Source organism: Alligator sinensis, unplaced genomic scaffold, assembly GCF_000455745.1.
Source record: "Alligator sinensis unplaced genomic scaffold, ASM45574v1 scaffold9_1, whole genome shotgun sequence".
NCBI classification, from domain to species: domain Eukaryota; kingdom Metazoa; phylum Chordata; order Crocodylia; family Alligatoridae; genus Alligator; species Alligator sinensis.
The window spans coordinates 107,184-122,375 of record NW_005842304.1 but is presented as its reverse complement, the minus strand read 5'-3'; the positions used below and the strand labels follow the sequence as shown (position 1 = coordinate 122,375).

The 15,192-nt window shown below is 40.9% G+C and overlaps 2 protein-coding genes across 8 annotated transcripts in view; one reads left to right on the top strand and one right to left on the bottom strand.

Annotated features, from left to right (window-relative positions):
- The window catches only part of LRRK2 (leucine rich repeat kinase 2), a 115,875-nt gene that overhangs the window by 97,386 nt on the left and 3,297 nt on the right, over nucleotides 1-15,192 (top strand). For 5 of the 7 annotated variants that reach the window (XM_025209714.1, XM_025209716.1, XM_014522115.2 and 2 more), the window contains 8 exons: nucleotides 5,642-5,742; nucleotides 6,823-7,017; nucleotides 7,982-8,175; nucleotides 8,461-8,533; nucleotides 10,110-10,294; nucleotides 11,955-12,107; nucleotides 12,675-12,883; nucleotides 15,088-15,159. In XM_025209714.1, coding sequence (XP_025065499.1) covers nucleotides 5,642-5,742; nucleotides 6,823-7,017; nucleotides 7,982-8,175; nucleotides 8,461-8,533; nucleotides 10,110-10,294; nucleotides 11,955-12,107; nucleotides 12,675-12,883; nucleotides 15,088-15,159 — 1,182 coding nt within the window. Of the gene's footprint in view, nucleotides 1-5,641; nucleotides 5,743-6,822; nucleotides 7,018-7,102; nucleotides 7,953-7,981; nucleotides 8,176-8,460; nucleotides 8,534-10,109; nucleotides 10,295-11,954; nucleotides 12,108-12,674; nucleotides 12,884-15,087; nucleotides 15,160-15,192 lie in introns of those variants that run through there. The other 2 variants (XM_025209715.1, XM_025209717.1) reach the window with 2 other exon arrangements.
- ERGIC2 (ERGIC and golgi 2) overlaps nucleotides 12,894-15,192 on the bottom strand; it is a 69,788-nt gene continuing 67,489 nt past the window's right edge. The window contains exon 17 of the mRNA XM_025209719.1: nucleotides 12,894-13,341. Within this exon, the coding sequence (XP_025065504.1) occupies nucleotides 13,124-13,341 (218 nt within the window). The 3' untranslated portion in view covers nucleotides 12,894-13,123. The remainder of the gene's footprint in view (nucleotides 13,342-15,192) is intronic.

Here is a 15,192-nt window from a genome sequence, read left to right as displayed (position 1 = left end):
ACTCTGGAAAAAAGACTGCACAGACTGAGCTAGAATCAGTTGGACAGCATGCTGTTTCTAGAGAGAGGAACTGGTGTGTCTTGTAAAGAACTAGCTCTGCTTATTAGGGACGAGTACTAGTAGCTTGAAAGACCATGGATTGTTCTTGGCAAAGTACTGCAGTAGGTTGCCACTTCTTGCTGCAGGTTGCAGTACTCAGCTAACTTGAGCAAATCTCCTCTATTGTTGTCCCAGTTGCACCAGGCATCTACCAGATGAGATAATCCATTGCCCTGTGTCCCCAGTGGCTTCAACCATAACCCTGGTAAGGGAGGCTGATGGGTACAACACGTTGCCTTAAGGGCGACCCAGAGACTGCAGTAGCTAGAGAGTACTTGTCTCACTATTACCCTAACAGTTAAAACTGTCCTACTGCTGGAAGCATTTGAACATCATACCCATAGTCTTTCAAGAATTAAGAAAATCACACGATGGCATGAAGGGGGTCCCTGATAGAAAAGGTGAGAACACCTTGCCCAGTAAGGATAGTCATGTGCGACAGGTGACTCCTGACCATCAGAAGAGAGCAGTCAAAGTGGCAACATGGAAGGTGAAGACTCTGCATGAAATCGGGAAATTGGATAATGTCAAGCATGAAAGATCAATATTCTGAGTCTGTGTGAAACACATTGGAAAGAGACTGGAATTACTGTTTGAGGAGATGTGAAGTTCATCTGTTCAGATCAGATGCATGAAGGAGGAGTTGGGTTGATTTTGGATGAAGAAACCTCAAAATGTTTGAATGGTTTTGGGGCAATATCTGATAGAGAGTGATGCTTGTGAAAATAAAGGCTAACCCTTTCAACATTGCAAGTCTATGCACCAACAACTGAAAGTAGGGAAGGGGACATGGATAGTTTCTATGAAGACCTTGATAAAGCAAAAAAGCAATGTAATCCTCAAGAAGTGGTCATAGTGAGGGGAGATCTAAGTGCAAAAGTTGGGTGTGAATGAGTGGATAATATTGTTGGACCTCATGGACTTGGAGAGAAAAATGAAAGAGAAGAGAGATGGATTGATTGGTGTGTTGCAAATGATCAAGTCATTATGAACACATGGTTTGAACGCCACCTGAAAATAAGGTTATACATGGAAAAGTCCTGGAGATGATGTTAGAAACCAAATTGGTTACATCACCATCAACAAAAGATTCAGGAATGCAGTTCAACAATCAAAAACTTTTCCAGGACCTAACTGTGGAAGTGATCATGTACCTGTAGTATGCATCATCAAGATAAGGGTGAGGAAACTTAAGAAACCAAAAGCAACAAAGAAGCTGGATTATTCTAATGGAAAAAGGTCTGATTAAAGAAAGGTATACAGTTGCAGTTAAAAATCATTTTCAGGAACTTGAAGATGAAGGAAATATGTCAAACTGGGAAATTTTCAAAGAAGGAGTAGTTGAAACAGCCAAGGAGATTATTCCATCAAAAGTAAGGCAAAAGAAACAGAAATGGATGACTGAAGAAATCCTTGAACTTACGGAAGAAAGATGAAAACCCATAGTTTGGAAGAGTATAAGAGACTGGACAAAAGAATTTGATCAATGCGCAATGAAGAAAAGAAAAATGGCATAATGAAAAATGTACAGAGATAGAAAAACAAAAGGATAAAAATGTTACATCAATGTATAGGAATATCAAGGACATCACAGACAAAGAAGGATGTACTGCTAGGGGACGTATAAAAGCCAAGAATAATAATGTAATTATGGAACGAGAACAAATATTGAAATGAAGGACTGAGTATATTGAAGAGTTATTCCATGACAGTCAAGAAGAAAAGCCATCTGTTACAATGAACATGGATGGTTTGAAAATTAAGTCAGATATATGAAGTTATGTAAAGCTACAGGACCAGATGAGATTGCAGTAAAACAAAAAAAATTTTTGGAAGAGTTTGGTATAGAAAAGTTAACAACTGATATCAGTGACACCTATGAAAGTGGAAAAAATACCTGAGGACCTCAGTAAATCTTTATTGCACCACCCCCCCAAGACCTGGAGCCATTGAATGTGAACTCCATTGAACCGAAGCCATCTGACAAAGATCCTATTAAAGGTGCTGATAATGAGAGCTAGAAGTAGAATAAGAAGGGAGATTGCAAAAGTTCAGTGTGGTTTTGTTGAAGATCAAGGTACAAGAAATGCTCTTTTCATGGTATAAATGCTTTCAGAGAGGGCAATAGAAATGAGGAAAACCCTTTTTCCTGTGTTTTATTGATTACACCAAAACCTCTGCTGGCTCCGCTGCCAGCTTCTCTGCCGGTGCTTCCGCCGGCTCCACGGTCGTCTTCTCTGCTGGTGCCTCGGCCGGCTCCACCGGCTCCGCCCCCGTCATCCTGGGCCGCCCGATGCAGCAGCTGCATGTTTCGGGCCGTGGGCTTCCCCACAGAGCCTCCGCTCACTGGCCTTCTTCCTGCGCCCTCGAAGCAACCTTTTGTTTCCACTGGGTGGCATCTCCAGCTGACATCACCCGGCCCCAGCTAGATATGAGCGCGGCTGATGAACCACGTGGGCGGTTTCTTCACGCACGCTTCCCCAGTCCTTCTGGCCCTTGCAGATGGTAAGTTGGGGCTTTCTTCTATTTTGACCTGGGGTTCTCCTGTAACCCCAGCACCCCTGGGACATGGATAACATCAGATGGCAAATGGGATCGTGAAATAAAACAGAGAATAGGGATGGCAAAAGACACATTTCTGAAAATGAAAAAGATATTGACAAATAGTAAAATTTCTATGGAGACCAAGTTAAGAGTTTTGGATTGTTATGTTATACCAGTCCTCATGCATGCATTAGAATGCTGGACAATATCATGAAGTATGGAAAAGAGAATTGAAGCAAGTGAGATGTGGTTTTTAAGGCATATCTTGAAGGTATGTTGGACAAGTCACACTTCAGATTAAGATATTTTGTTAAAAACAGGCTGCAAGAAGAAGCTGTTGGTTAACATCAGAAAGAGACAGTTTAGTGTCTCAGACACGTTATGAGGAAAGAGGGAATTGAAATTCTGGTCGTAACCGGAAGGATTGAAGGACAGAGAGATTGTGGAAGTTGCAGGTTGATTTATGTCAAGAGTCTATCTAAATGGATGAATACATCGACATTGGAAATTCTGTGGGCCTCAAAGAGAAGAGACCTGTGGAAGACAATGATCATCAGCGTCCTGTTTGGATATTGTACCGAGACAGAGAGAGAGAGATTAGTAGCATAACTCATGATGCCACTAACTGTCTGACAGTGGTGGATGTGATCACAGAGGTGATCATGAAGCCTTCTTAATGACTGCAGAAAAAAGTTGCTGCGGTTGACAGAGATGCAATTTGTAGTCTTGTGCTCAGCAGTGGATGCCCCATTAGGAAAGACAATGAGTCTTTGTGCTTCTGTGATCCCTTAGAATTCTGCCAGAAAAGAGTGGTTTAATTTACAACTCAGGCTCCACAAGGCCTCACCAATAGACAGGGGATGAGAGAGAGATACAGTGAATGTCTCAGGTGCTACTCTCCAGTTGGCTACTTTCTGGACTGAACTGGCCCTACAGAATAATTGGAATTATGAGAATCTTGTGCCATTGCAACTCTATCAGTGTGCATTTCTTGTCGTTCAGAATGTCACCAGGAGAAGCTGCCAGTACTTAGTAGTAAACAGAGCCTGTCGATCCTTTCTTACCAGGATATGTTCATTTTGTGGGCAGCATCTTAGAATGAACTACTGGGTTCAGAAGATTCCCCGCGCTTGAACAAAGGGCGTACTCACGATTGTTCTCACTCTTGCAAAGCTTTATTTAAGGATACTCGCAGAGGCAGGCAATAAGATATAGCAGAGAGGATGATCACTTCACATCGGCTCTAGGCAGCAGCCGCTACCCCACATAATTCCCCTGGCCCCAGAGTGTCTTGATCCCAGGGATGCTATAGCCTGTGCCGGGCTCTGCGTAAATCAGGATTCTCGCCAGAGGTTGAGGAACTGCCGTAATTTAAGAATGTACAGCTTATATAGTCTGGAGTAAATAACATTATCTCAGACTAGGGATTTGGTTATCTCAAGGTAAGAATTTGGGGATGAGTTGTGATCCAGCACACCTGGTGTTTACCACATTCCGCTGTATTACAACATTCCACTATCGAGGTTCATGGTTTGGCCACTCTCACAAAGCAAAAAATCTGCGTGCTATAATACTGGCATACTATGGAGTCAGCATACAAAACTCTTGCTATGAGCATTAAACAAAGCCCTTACTATTACAGGCAGTCTTTCTTTTCTTTAGCCCTGTTTAATGTCATAACTGTATAAGGTAACATTGGTGACACCGGTGTGCATTTTGATGGAAAATAAATTAATTACTATCAGAGCTGTCAGTGCCTGAGATGACAGGGTATATTTTCAGAATGCTCAGTGATGCACAATGTATATCTGGGCTGCATGTGATTCACTAACATAATTCCAATGGGCCCACTGTAATACTCTATTAAACCACTTCAGTTAAAAAGGATTTGAAAAGCAAAATAGCTTGTAATGCAGATTCATTAATTGCACTTGTGCCTCCATGTACAGTCCAGTTTCCTGCTTGCAGACATGCTGAGGTTTTCCAGCCTTATTAGAAAGGATCACACTAGCAGTGGTGTTGTAGTGGGAAAGCAACCTTGCAGGTGGTCTTCAGTTTGAGTTGTGCACCCTAAGTTGTGTGAAAATTAAAGTCCCATAAATGTTATTGGGACCTGCTCAATCCCCCAGAACTGCGATGAAGATTCACCTCATAGATAATCCATTCCCTTCCCAATTCAGTTTACTGCATTTTCTCACAAACCACACAACCCCAAACATGCACCTTGTTTTGGAAAAGCAGATGAAGAAAAAATGTTTTTTCCAGAACTTGGTGGGATCCCGACTGTGTGGCTCAATCCAGACCATCACTGCTTAGCCAAAATCCAATGCTGATTCAGCAACAGCTGCAAATGGCTTAAAACTAACCTAGAAGTTTGCACGCCACCCCTCCCACTCTACGCTTACAGAGAGGCAGAGCCTCAGCAGCCATTAAAATATTTCTGTCCAGCCACTCCAGTATCTTAATACTTCGATTCTGGCTCAGGAAATCAGCTTGCCCATTTGAAATGCATCACATCAATTCTGGAGGGCTGATTTTTAGAGGAGAAGGTATATATGTTATGCAAGTAAATATGGTATTGCCATATTCTTTGCCCAAATGCAGAAGGGTACATTTTCAAAATAGCATGCACAACAATTAAATTCAGACTTCAAAACACCCTTAATGGTCACCATTAATCCACAGTTGTTACTCACTAGTATCTTACAACCTGTTCTAAGCCTAGGAAAGTAGTGATACCTCTGACATCCCTGTGTGATAATCACTGCAAAAAGCCATTGTAAGTCCCATATGCTGTAAAATTAGTTCAGGTGATTAATATCTATACAACTAGACATTTTGCCTGTTTGTTTGATATCTCTCTGGACAGTCTGGATTTCCCTGAATTTAGATAAGAACTTCCAATCTAAAGAAAGATTTTCAGAAATCTCAGTCCTGAAATGTGAAAAATTATAGCTAAGAAATTATATAATATTGCAACATAAATTTTATATTTTAGATCCAGTCAAAGAATATGGGTGTGCTCCATGGCCTGAAGTTGAAAATTTAATTAAAAAGTGTCTGAAAGAAAATCCTCAGGAAAGACCAACATCTGTTCAGGTTATTTTTTTATTGTTATTTTTATTTTATTTGTATTTTTAAGTATCTTTGTGTTAGCTTCTATCACAGACTTTCTGTTCAAGAAAAAATGGTGAACTTAAGTTAGTAAAGGGTATAGTATTTTCTCTCTCTCTCGAACTGAAATATTTGTGCAACTTTGGCTCTTTCTTGCCTGGACCAATTTTACCATTTGATACACTAATCAGCTGCATCCTTTTCTGTATAGCCATGAAACACCCAAACTTTTTTCTGCTCCTTTACTAGTTAATCATAAATGCTGTGATGTATCAGCCAAGTAGGATTCACACCACATGGAAGTTTTCTATTAATGAAAAACAAAGAGAAGTTTAATTAATATTGAGGATGCAGTTAACCTATACCACTCTACATATTGGAAGTGCTGCACTGAAAATAGTATAGATCTGAAGTCTGTGATAATTTTGTGTTCTGTCTCTGGGCCATCTTGCTTTGTGATAGAATAAAATTTCCAAATATGCCCAAGCTCCACTGACTTCCTTTCTGTAGTTTTACTCGCCTTACTTCCTTACTGTAGTTTTCCATTTAATTAAATGAAAAACAGAGGAAGGTAGTGGTGCTGCTGCATAATGCCTACATAGAAGTGATCATTATGGGGGGGAGCCTTTTGTGCTGAGATCCTACAGACATTCATATCCATTGTCCCAGTTCAAGTACCTATGAAGCATGCTGAATAAAATGTGCTGATAGTTTTTCCCAGGACCTTCCTGTGTGCATCTGAATTTAATTGTGGCTCGCTTAACTAAATTGCATTTCATTCCAAGGGCAAACCTGTCAGGCTGAGTGCTCTCCTTCACCATGAACTGGCAGAGGAACAGCTATGCAGCTTGGGAGAGCTACATGAGTAAAGGGTTGCACCACTCCTGTTTTGATCCAAGTCAAAACCCAGTATGATCAAAACAGTCTCAAATGAGATGTCTGTTTACAGTCTATGTGCTGAAATACTGTTCACATAGTTTGTAAAGCTTTTTTTATCCTGCAGAATGAAAAGTGCTCTCTATTTATCTTTGTACTGGCTGTTGCTATCTGTGGTGTCTTTTGCAGATTTATGAGATTTTGAATTCAGCAGAGCTTATCTGTTTGATGAGATACATTTCAATACCCCACGTCTCTACAGCAGAGTGCATTGTGGCTGCCAATCAAAGCTGCAAGAATGCAGGGGTCTGGATTGGTAGTGGAAACAGAGAAAATGCACAGCTTTCGATTATTAACTTGAATACAGATGGGCACATGCTTGAGGTAGGGGTGAAAGTTGTCATTCATTCCAAACTTGTTTGAATCAATGGGCGCAGATTACTTTAAATATTAAATACATTTATTTCAGAGCAAGTTTTGCCATCCTTCTTTTCCTGTCATGTCTCTAGCCAACTCTTCTCACAATATTGCCTTTTCATTGCTGGATTTCTCTCTTCCAGTGGACTGGTTGGTTGTAAGTCATTACCCTTTTTGCATGCAAGCTAAAATGAGAATGAATAATCATAAATAATGATAACCCTTAATATTAACCATTCTCCTGACAAATTAACTTTGTCAAGTTGTCCCTCATCCCAGTCTTTCAGCACCCTAGGATGCACTGACCAGTTGTCTCCATTTTGTTTCTGGAATTCCTATATCCAGTATTGTCACAAAAAGTAAAGTTGCAAACTGGATAATGTTTTTCCAGGTTAGCTTTAAAGTGATGGACTGTGTTCTTTTTGTCTCCCTGTGCTGGACATGATTTATCAAAGGGGTTGTTAAAGGGATGATTACTGTGATACAATAAAAAGCAGCGATCTTGGATGATTCTAAAAATAAAATGAAAAAACGTAAAGGAAATATTAAGCCAGTACTTCAGTTTCTGACAATTGAACTGTGCCATTGAAAATACACTAAATATGGTTCCATTTATTTTGTTTTTTTCTCATGGCTTTCAGACGCTTGTTGGCTGTAATATATTCAGAGAATTTATCTATTCCCAACATTTAGTTTGCTAAATCCTCCTGGGTCAAACCCTCCTTCTAGCCTTTCTCACAGCACTGAGCAGGCAGCTGGTTCAGTAGACGGTGCCAACTGGGAATTTTTTTTTAGTGTCGGGGTGGAAAAAAGGCTGTCCTTCAGCACCAAGAAAGATTCCACTGTCCTCTGTGTTCAATTTAGTGGTGTGGACCCTTGCTGAAACATAACAAAGCTGCTTTTAATAGGGTTTTTTTTTTTCTTGACTCAGAACATTGCAGACAGTAGAATATTAAGTCTGGCCTTGGTGACCCTTCCCACTGAAAAAGAAAACTGGATTGTAGCAGGGACACAGTCTGGTTCCCTGTGGGCAGTCAGCACAGAAGATGAGAAAAACAGACACTGTCTTCAGAAAATGTCAGATTCTGTTACCTGCCTCTACTGCAACTCTCTTTCCAAGCAAAGGTAGCATTACACATTTAAACACTGTGGGTTAAATTTTGAAAAGTTGACTAAACAGTGGTGTTCACATTTTACTTACAGACCCCTCTGTTATAGGAACAGTTAGTGCTTTGCACGTATGTTTGCACATCTGGCAGGGTTTAGGTGTGAGGTTTTGGGTGTTTTGGGGTGATGTGTTTATTTTTAGTGGGCCGTTAAACACCTGATATGCCAGCCACTAGTGATTCTGTTGTTGTTCAATACATGTCCCTTGTTGAGACTTTTCTGGAAATCCTCATCTCATTTCAGCAAACAGAAGAATTTCTTTCTGGTGGGTACAGCAGATGGCAAACTAGCAGTTTTTGAAGATAAAGCAGTAAAGGTAAAATTAGCATTTCCAGTAATTTCTACAAAATGTAATTAGTAATGCATAGAGTAACTGTTTCTAATAGCTTTCTTTCATGCAATTTATTTTGAAAAAAGATGAATTTCCATAACCAAAACCCAGTCCCTAATCTAATCTTTTAAGAGCTACAAGTGTCTTAGAAGTTGTATTTTATGCAGCAAAGTTTGGTGATGTGATTATGTTTCTGTTGTCTCCAATGTCTGAGGGTCAAAAGCAAGAGCAAACAATAGGGAGTGTTAACTGCAAATATATTTAAAAGCATTTTATTTTATAAGTTCCATTAATGGCTGTGCATTCAAGGACTTAGTTTTGCTATATCTCTTCCTTACTTTTTTGATCAAAGCACATTGGGTCTGTCAGTCAGGCTGTGGCATGTCAGGAAAAATGAGCACTATAGTCTAGATCAGTGGTGTTCAACCATTTTGCCAGTGTGCCAAATGAGCAGTGCCCCATCTATCCGTAGACCAAATCCAGCACCCCATCTGGCCATGTGGAGGTGGGTGGGGGAGCAACTCAGCCCTGATTCACCTGTGAATGGGGAAGGGGGCATGGCCTGGCCCTAATTCAGCCACATGGGGGCTTGGGAATTTGGCAGCAGGGAGGGTGGCAGTATTAAAGTATTACACTTTAATCCTTGAGCACCCCTTGTTTAGATTATCTTCTAGACCAGAGCTTTGGCATAGTGTTTGGGGCACCACAGCTCCCTGATTTTGAGGGCAGCCTCAGTCCAGATGCAATCAGGCAGTAGAGGAGTTATGCTAAGTTGTAAAACTGGCATAGGACCTGTTGTGGGTTCCTCTCAGAGGAGTATTAGTGGAGCACTGCCCATCTGTGATATACCTTCCTCCCTTCCCCCTCAAGTGCCACAGGGTTTGGCCTTCAGACAAGGCAAGTCTCTACCAGACATTTGTAGTACTGGTGTAGAACAGGGCTGTCCAGCTTCAAAGAGTTTGGGAGCCATGTGACCCAACAGGAGATGCACACCATGGGGACAGCACTAGCAGGGGCTCCCACTCTCCCTGACTGCATGCCCTGCACACATGTGTGCAAGTGGGTGCTCTCCCCACCCACTGTACATGCATGCAGGAAGGCCCTTTCCCACTCCACTGCACCACATGCAAGTGAGCAAGCGCTCTCATACACAGTGCAGCACCCCACCTCTGGTCCCTGCAGGCTCTCATGTGGCACTGAATCACATAAGCAGTTTAGGCTGCCGGCTCCCCCCATCACTGGGTGCTGTGCAGTGTTGTACTGCTCCACCCTTAGGGGTGGGGCATGCAGCAGAAGCTGGAGGAGGGAGTGGTTGCCTCAAGTACCTAGCTGCTGTTGCAGCTGGAGCAATAGAGGTAGCAGCAGCTAGGTGGGAGCCCAGGGGCCACATATTAACCCCTCTCAGGCCACATGTAGCCCACAGGCTGCCAGATAGCACTGGTGTAGAAAATGTGGGCCTGTGTATATTCTCCAAATTGTGTTCTTGCTATGTCAGTTTTCAAATTGCCTTGGAGAGCAAGATGCAGTGTGTTCCTAATTGACACTGTGTTTCTTCTTACAGCATAAGGGTGCTGCGCCTGTGAAGACATTGACCATAGGAAATGTCAACACACCATTGATGTGCCTAAGTGACTCCACATGTTCATCTGAAAAAAATATAATCTGGGGAGGCTGTGGAACAAAAATAATATCATTATCTAATGATTTCTCTGTTCAAAAGCTTATTGAGACAAAAACAAGTCAACTGTGAGTTGTATTTTATAGTAAAATCACTTTGTTCTCATCCTTGTTTCCTGTCAAATGTTGAGTCGGAGTGTCCTGCCATGTAGCTTGCTCTTTGTAATTTTCTATTTTCCTTTCTTTTCCTTTGACATCAAAGGGAATACAGTCTGTTGTTCAGTAAAATTAGCAGTATTACAATTTTCTCCCCATCCCAGATGCATTTGTCCCTGTACTTCACTTGGAGCTATGAATTTTTCCATATATAAGTAGTGTAGTTATGTGGTATGTGTATGTATCTGCTCTCTGTATATAAATTCTACAATGATTTTTGACTTTTTGTTAGTTAACAGCTGAAATTTTAGTTTGATGAAGATGCCGAAGGGGTTACTTAGTCATCAAACTGAGACTGAAGTTCTTTGTCCAGTTGCTATAGGCCTCATGCAGGCAAAATTCACCCTTAAGTAAATGGAAATTTTGTCTGAATAAAGCCTACAGTTTTTAGTGTTTTTATATAAATCAAGCTATCTCTGCAAAACAACACGTGTGCCTTAACACATAAGCCAATGTTGTTTGGCCAGTAAGTAAAGCTTTCAGTATGATGCAGCCAAATGTTATGTGCATCTTTTTAGGAATTACACTAAAATATGTTACCAAAGACTATGAGGATAACAGGCAGAGAACTGTATAAAAGAATTGTTTTATAATAGTAAATGCCAGTGTGACAGGTTAGCAGCTTATGAGTTATATTTGTGGCAGAGTGAGTGATTTTTGAACCATACTGTAAAATGAGATGCGGAAGATCAGTGAAGTAGAGGAGTGATGTTTTTATACTGCAGAACCACTGCAGTCAGCATGGCCATTTCTAGGGGGGTGAATTAGGGTAACCGGCCTGGGCCCCACACTTTGGGGGGCCCAGCAGAGCCAGGGCGAGCAGCTGCGGCAACTCCACACCTGTGCCAGCTTCATGTCTGGCTGCTCAGCACCCACTGCCGAATCTGCTGGCTTCCTTTCGTCCAGGGGTGGGGCCAAACACAGGCTGATTTGCCCTGGGCCCCACACCATGCTCGGATCATCTCTGGCAGCCAGAATTTGAGATTGGTAGAGATACAGATAAGTATGTAGAGAAAATCACTAAAGAAAGCTGTTGGGGTATTAAAAATTAATAAAAAGCAAACCAGCCAAAATCAGGCTGCACCCTTTTGGGCCTTGATCATCCAGCAGGGTAAGATACACCTCAATGGAAGCTGAGGGTCCTTAGCATCTTGCTGGAGTTCCCCTTTACGGCTGCTTGAAGGCTCATGGGGAATAGCTGGATTGTTATGCCATCATCACCCGAGTCATAGGTAGAGAAGATGTGTTAACACATATTGGACTCATTGCTGCTTCCATGGAAATTGGTGGCACAACACCTACTGACTTTGTTGGAAGCAAAAGCATTAAGATTTCTTTTGTCTTTAGACCAGTACCCATTTTATAGGATTAATTTTTTTCTTGTTTTAAATGGTTAAATGCTTGGACAACTCTACTGACATGAAACATTTATATATTACCCTTTAATTTGGACTCAAAGCTACTTTGATTTTAGGCTGTAATGGTAGGCGGAGATGCTAGTGACCCCTATAATTAAGGAGTATAATATATATAGGAATATGCTATGCCTAATGCTTACTTTTCTCTTTCCTAGATTCTGTCATAAAGATTACAGTGATGCAAACATTATTTCAATTGCAGTAGACAAGTCCATCTACTTGGCTAAGAAAAACAGCCATTTTGTGGAAGTTTGGGATAAGAAAACAGAAAAACTTTGTGAACTAATTGATTGTGCACTTTTTCTCAAGTAAATATTTTATTTTATTCTGGATGGTGTGGTGTCTAATAAATGAATAATGGGTTCTGCTGGTAGATTTTACCTAGAACACATCATATTTTGGGGGTAGGAAATGAAAATGATAAGATTAGCCATGTCTTTTCCTTCCTCTCTGACCCAGAACATTAGTTATTTCACAAAGCCTATATTGTCTCATAACAGTGCTGTTGAAAGTGGGTACCATATGCGTCCTTTTCATTCTCAGACTGATGTGAGCATCTGCACCAGTGTCATCCTTTACTGCAGAAGAATTCCGTGGGGGATTTACGTATATATATAGTGTTGGGAGACAAAGGGAAGGAGAGCTTCCTGTGTCCAATTTAAAGGCAATCTCAGAGTGTTAACTAGTGGATCTTAAAGCTTCAGTTCTTTCTTGCCAAAATTGTATAATTTCAATGGTTAATTGGTTTGTACAGCCTTTATCGACAAAAGATTTATGCAGCCTGTATTGACGAAAGATTGTTTAAAAACTTGTCATGTAAAATAATATTCATGTCTGCCACAGATTTATAATGCAAAATCTCTTCATATTTCTAGGGAAACAGTGGTGAAACTCAATAACGAATCAAAACACAGAGTGGCTTATTCTGGAAGAGTGAAGACCATTTGCTTACAAAAAAATACTGCCCTTTGGATAGGGACAGGAGGAGGGCACATTGTGCTGCTTGATCTGTCAACACGGCGTCCCATCCAAATAATACAGAATTGTTGTGACTCTGTTAGAGTCATGCTGACAGCCCAGCTAGGTAAGTTATATTGTCAAAAGGAACTGAACTTTCATTGCAAAGCTAGGGCTATATTAATTCCTAATTGACATGAGATGACATAAACTAATTTCATTCACTTTACTCCACTATTTGCTTGTTTAATCTAATCAATGCCAATATTCTTATATTAATAAAGTCCCAGATGAATGCAGTGCTGGTGGTCAGACACAACAGCAGCAATTCCCAGCATCTTTCAAGAAAACCCTTGATTATGACTGGCTAGCACATGAGCCTGTCTCTCCCCCAAGTCCCTCTGGGCTGTGATGCAATGAGTGCATTTTTCTTTTGGTTTTCTCTCTCCTGCTCTGTCTGCCTTTCTTCTCGCTTGTTGCATTCAAGTTTCAAATAATTGTTTTTACTTGCTTTTCCTGTGGCTTTTCTCTGGCCTCCACCCAGCAGAGTCCATTGGTGTATCGTTAGAACAGCTTGCAGCTTAGCTATGTAGAAGCAGAGTAAGGGATAGAAGTTAGTGGACTGCTAGCTGAGCATTATACATATGAACTGCCCCTGAAGCCATGGTCAGTGCTGTTATGGGCAGCTGTGGGTGCAGGGCCTGAAAAAGAGGTTTGTAAGGAGTTACTGCTCCTTCATACCCAGCCACAGGACCATATTTGCCTAAGGGGCAAATCTGAAGTACTGTTACTTTCTTCAACCATTGTTTTTTTATGTGATCCCAAACTAATCAACCCACCCCCACTTCAGTATACGCAGGGGTGGCTACCTTAAACATTAATGTCATAACACTACCCGGGGGACTAAATTCACCTTCTGCTACATCTTATAAATTCTCCTGTGCTGCAGCTCCAGAGTTCTGCATTAGTGTGATTTAAGAAAAAAACCTGATGTCATATGTTACTGAATCTTGTCATCTCAAACTATGGATTTTTATTTTCACTGCCATCAGTGTACAAGTAACCCAGGATGTGTAAATATGCCTGATTTCCTCTGCAGCCCCAGCTCTAATAAATGTTCTTCAGTGCAGCCTACCTAGTAAAGCAGCTGATGAGGATGCATGAAGCAAAATAAATTTCCACTAACTCTAATTTCACTTCAGCAGATATTGACTCTGCAGCACTGCAAGCAATTAAACAAGGTTTAGTTCAATAAAGGAGGTAGAGAGTATATGAGGTGGGTGGGGAAAAGCAGGTAGTTTTCTAAGGTTGTTTTTCTGACTAGCTGCAATCATACAGGTAAAGGTGCCAGCACAGCCTCTGGGCTGCACAGAGGCCTGTTTTATCCATTTGCAGGACTTGGGCTTACAAGAGCAAATGTAGGGAGTCAGTTTTCGAATTTTAATCTTGTTCGTGTTTTTTATCTGGATTCTAAAATTCCGAGTTCCCGGCAGCTGAACGTTACAAATAGACATAGGTAAATATTCTGCATATAAAAAACAGTGAACTAAAATAAAGAGCTAATTTTTGTGTGCTGATGTAATGTACTTAGTTTTGTAAATTTAAAGAACCTTGGGAAACTTTGGGTGATTCAAGGAGAACGTGTACAGGGGCTCCCAAGCCTCCCAGAACCATAACTTAGGCAGTAAACCACAATCTAGCCTGTATCTGCCCTGTAAAACACACAGGGCCAAAGCCTGCCCTTGCCCACACTCATAAAACATTGACATGTTTTCAGTGTAATTTTTTCTTAATCCAGTAGGACTAGTTGATTGGAAATGAGGGCGATACTTTGTAACAGGTTATTAGCCTTTGATCCCTGATAAACCCCTCACATTAAAAATGGAGGTGAAGATTGTGTCTTTATCAAGGTTACTGATTAAATATAATGGGGCTGGTTCTTCTTTAAGTGGCAGTATTACATTTTTATTTTTCTAATTACTCTGGCTGATATCCAGGTTCAGTTCCCAGACACACACATAACTACATCTATCAAGGCATCAAACGTCCGACTCAGTCTGGCTTTTAGATATTGTCTCAATGGTCTAAAGGAGGAATGGAAGATCTGGGCAGCTTCCACTCCTCCGTAATCCTAGGCATATGTGTTGAAGGTCCTAAGGACCTCTAATAAAAATATACCATGATCCAGAAGGATTTACGGTTGCCTACTGCTCCTAATGGAACACTGTATTACTCATATTATTTTACAGAACTAATATGAGTTTTACTAGGTTAGAAGTAAAGCAGAAATTTAAGTTCTAGTTAAAAATTTAAATGTTTTATTTTTAAAAGGGAGCCTCAAGAATGTTGTGCTGGTATTGGGTTACTGCTATAAAGGTAATGAAGACAACAAATATCCAAAAGGTATGAGCAACTTTGTTTTAATAACCCATATTA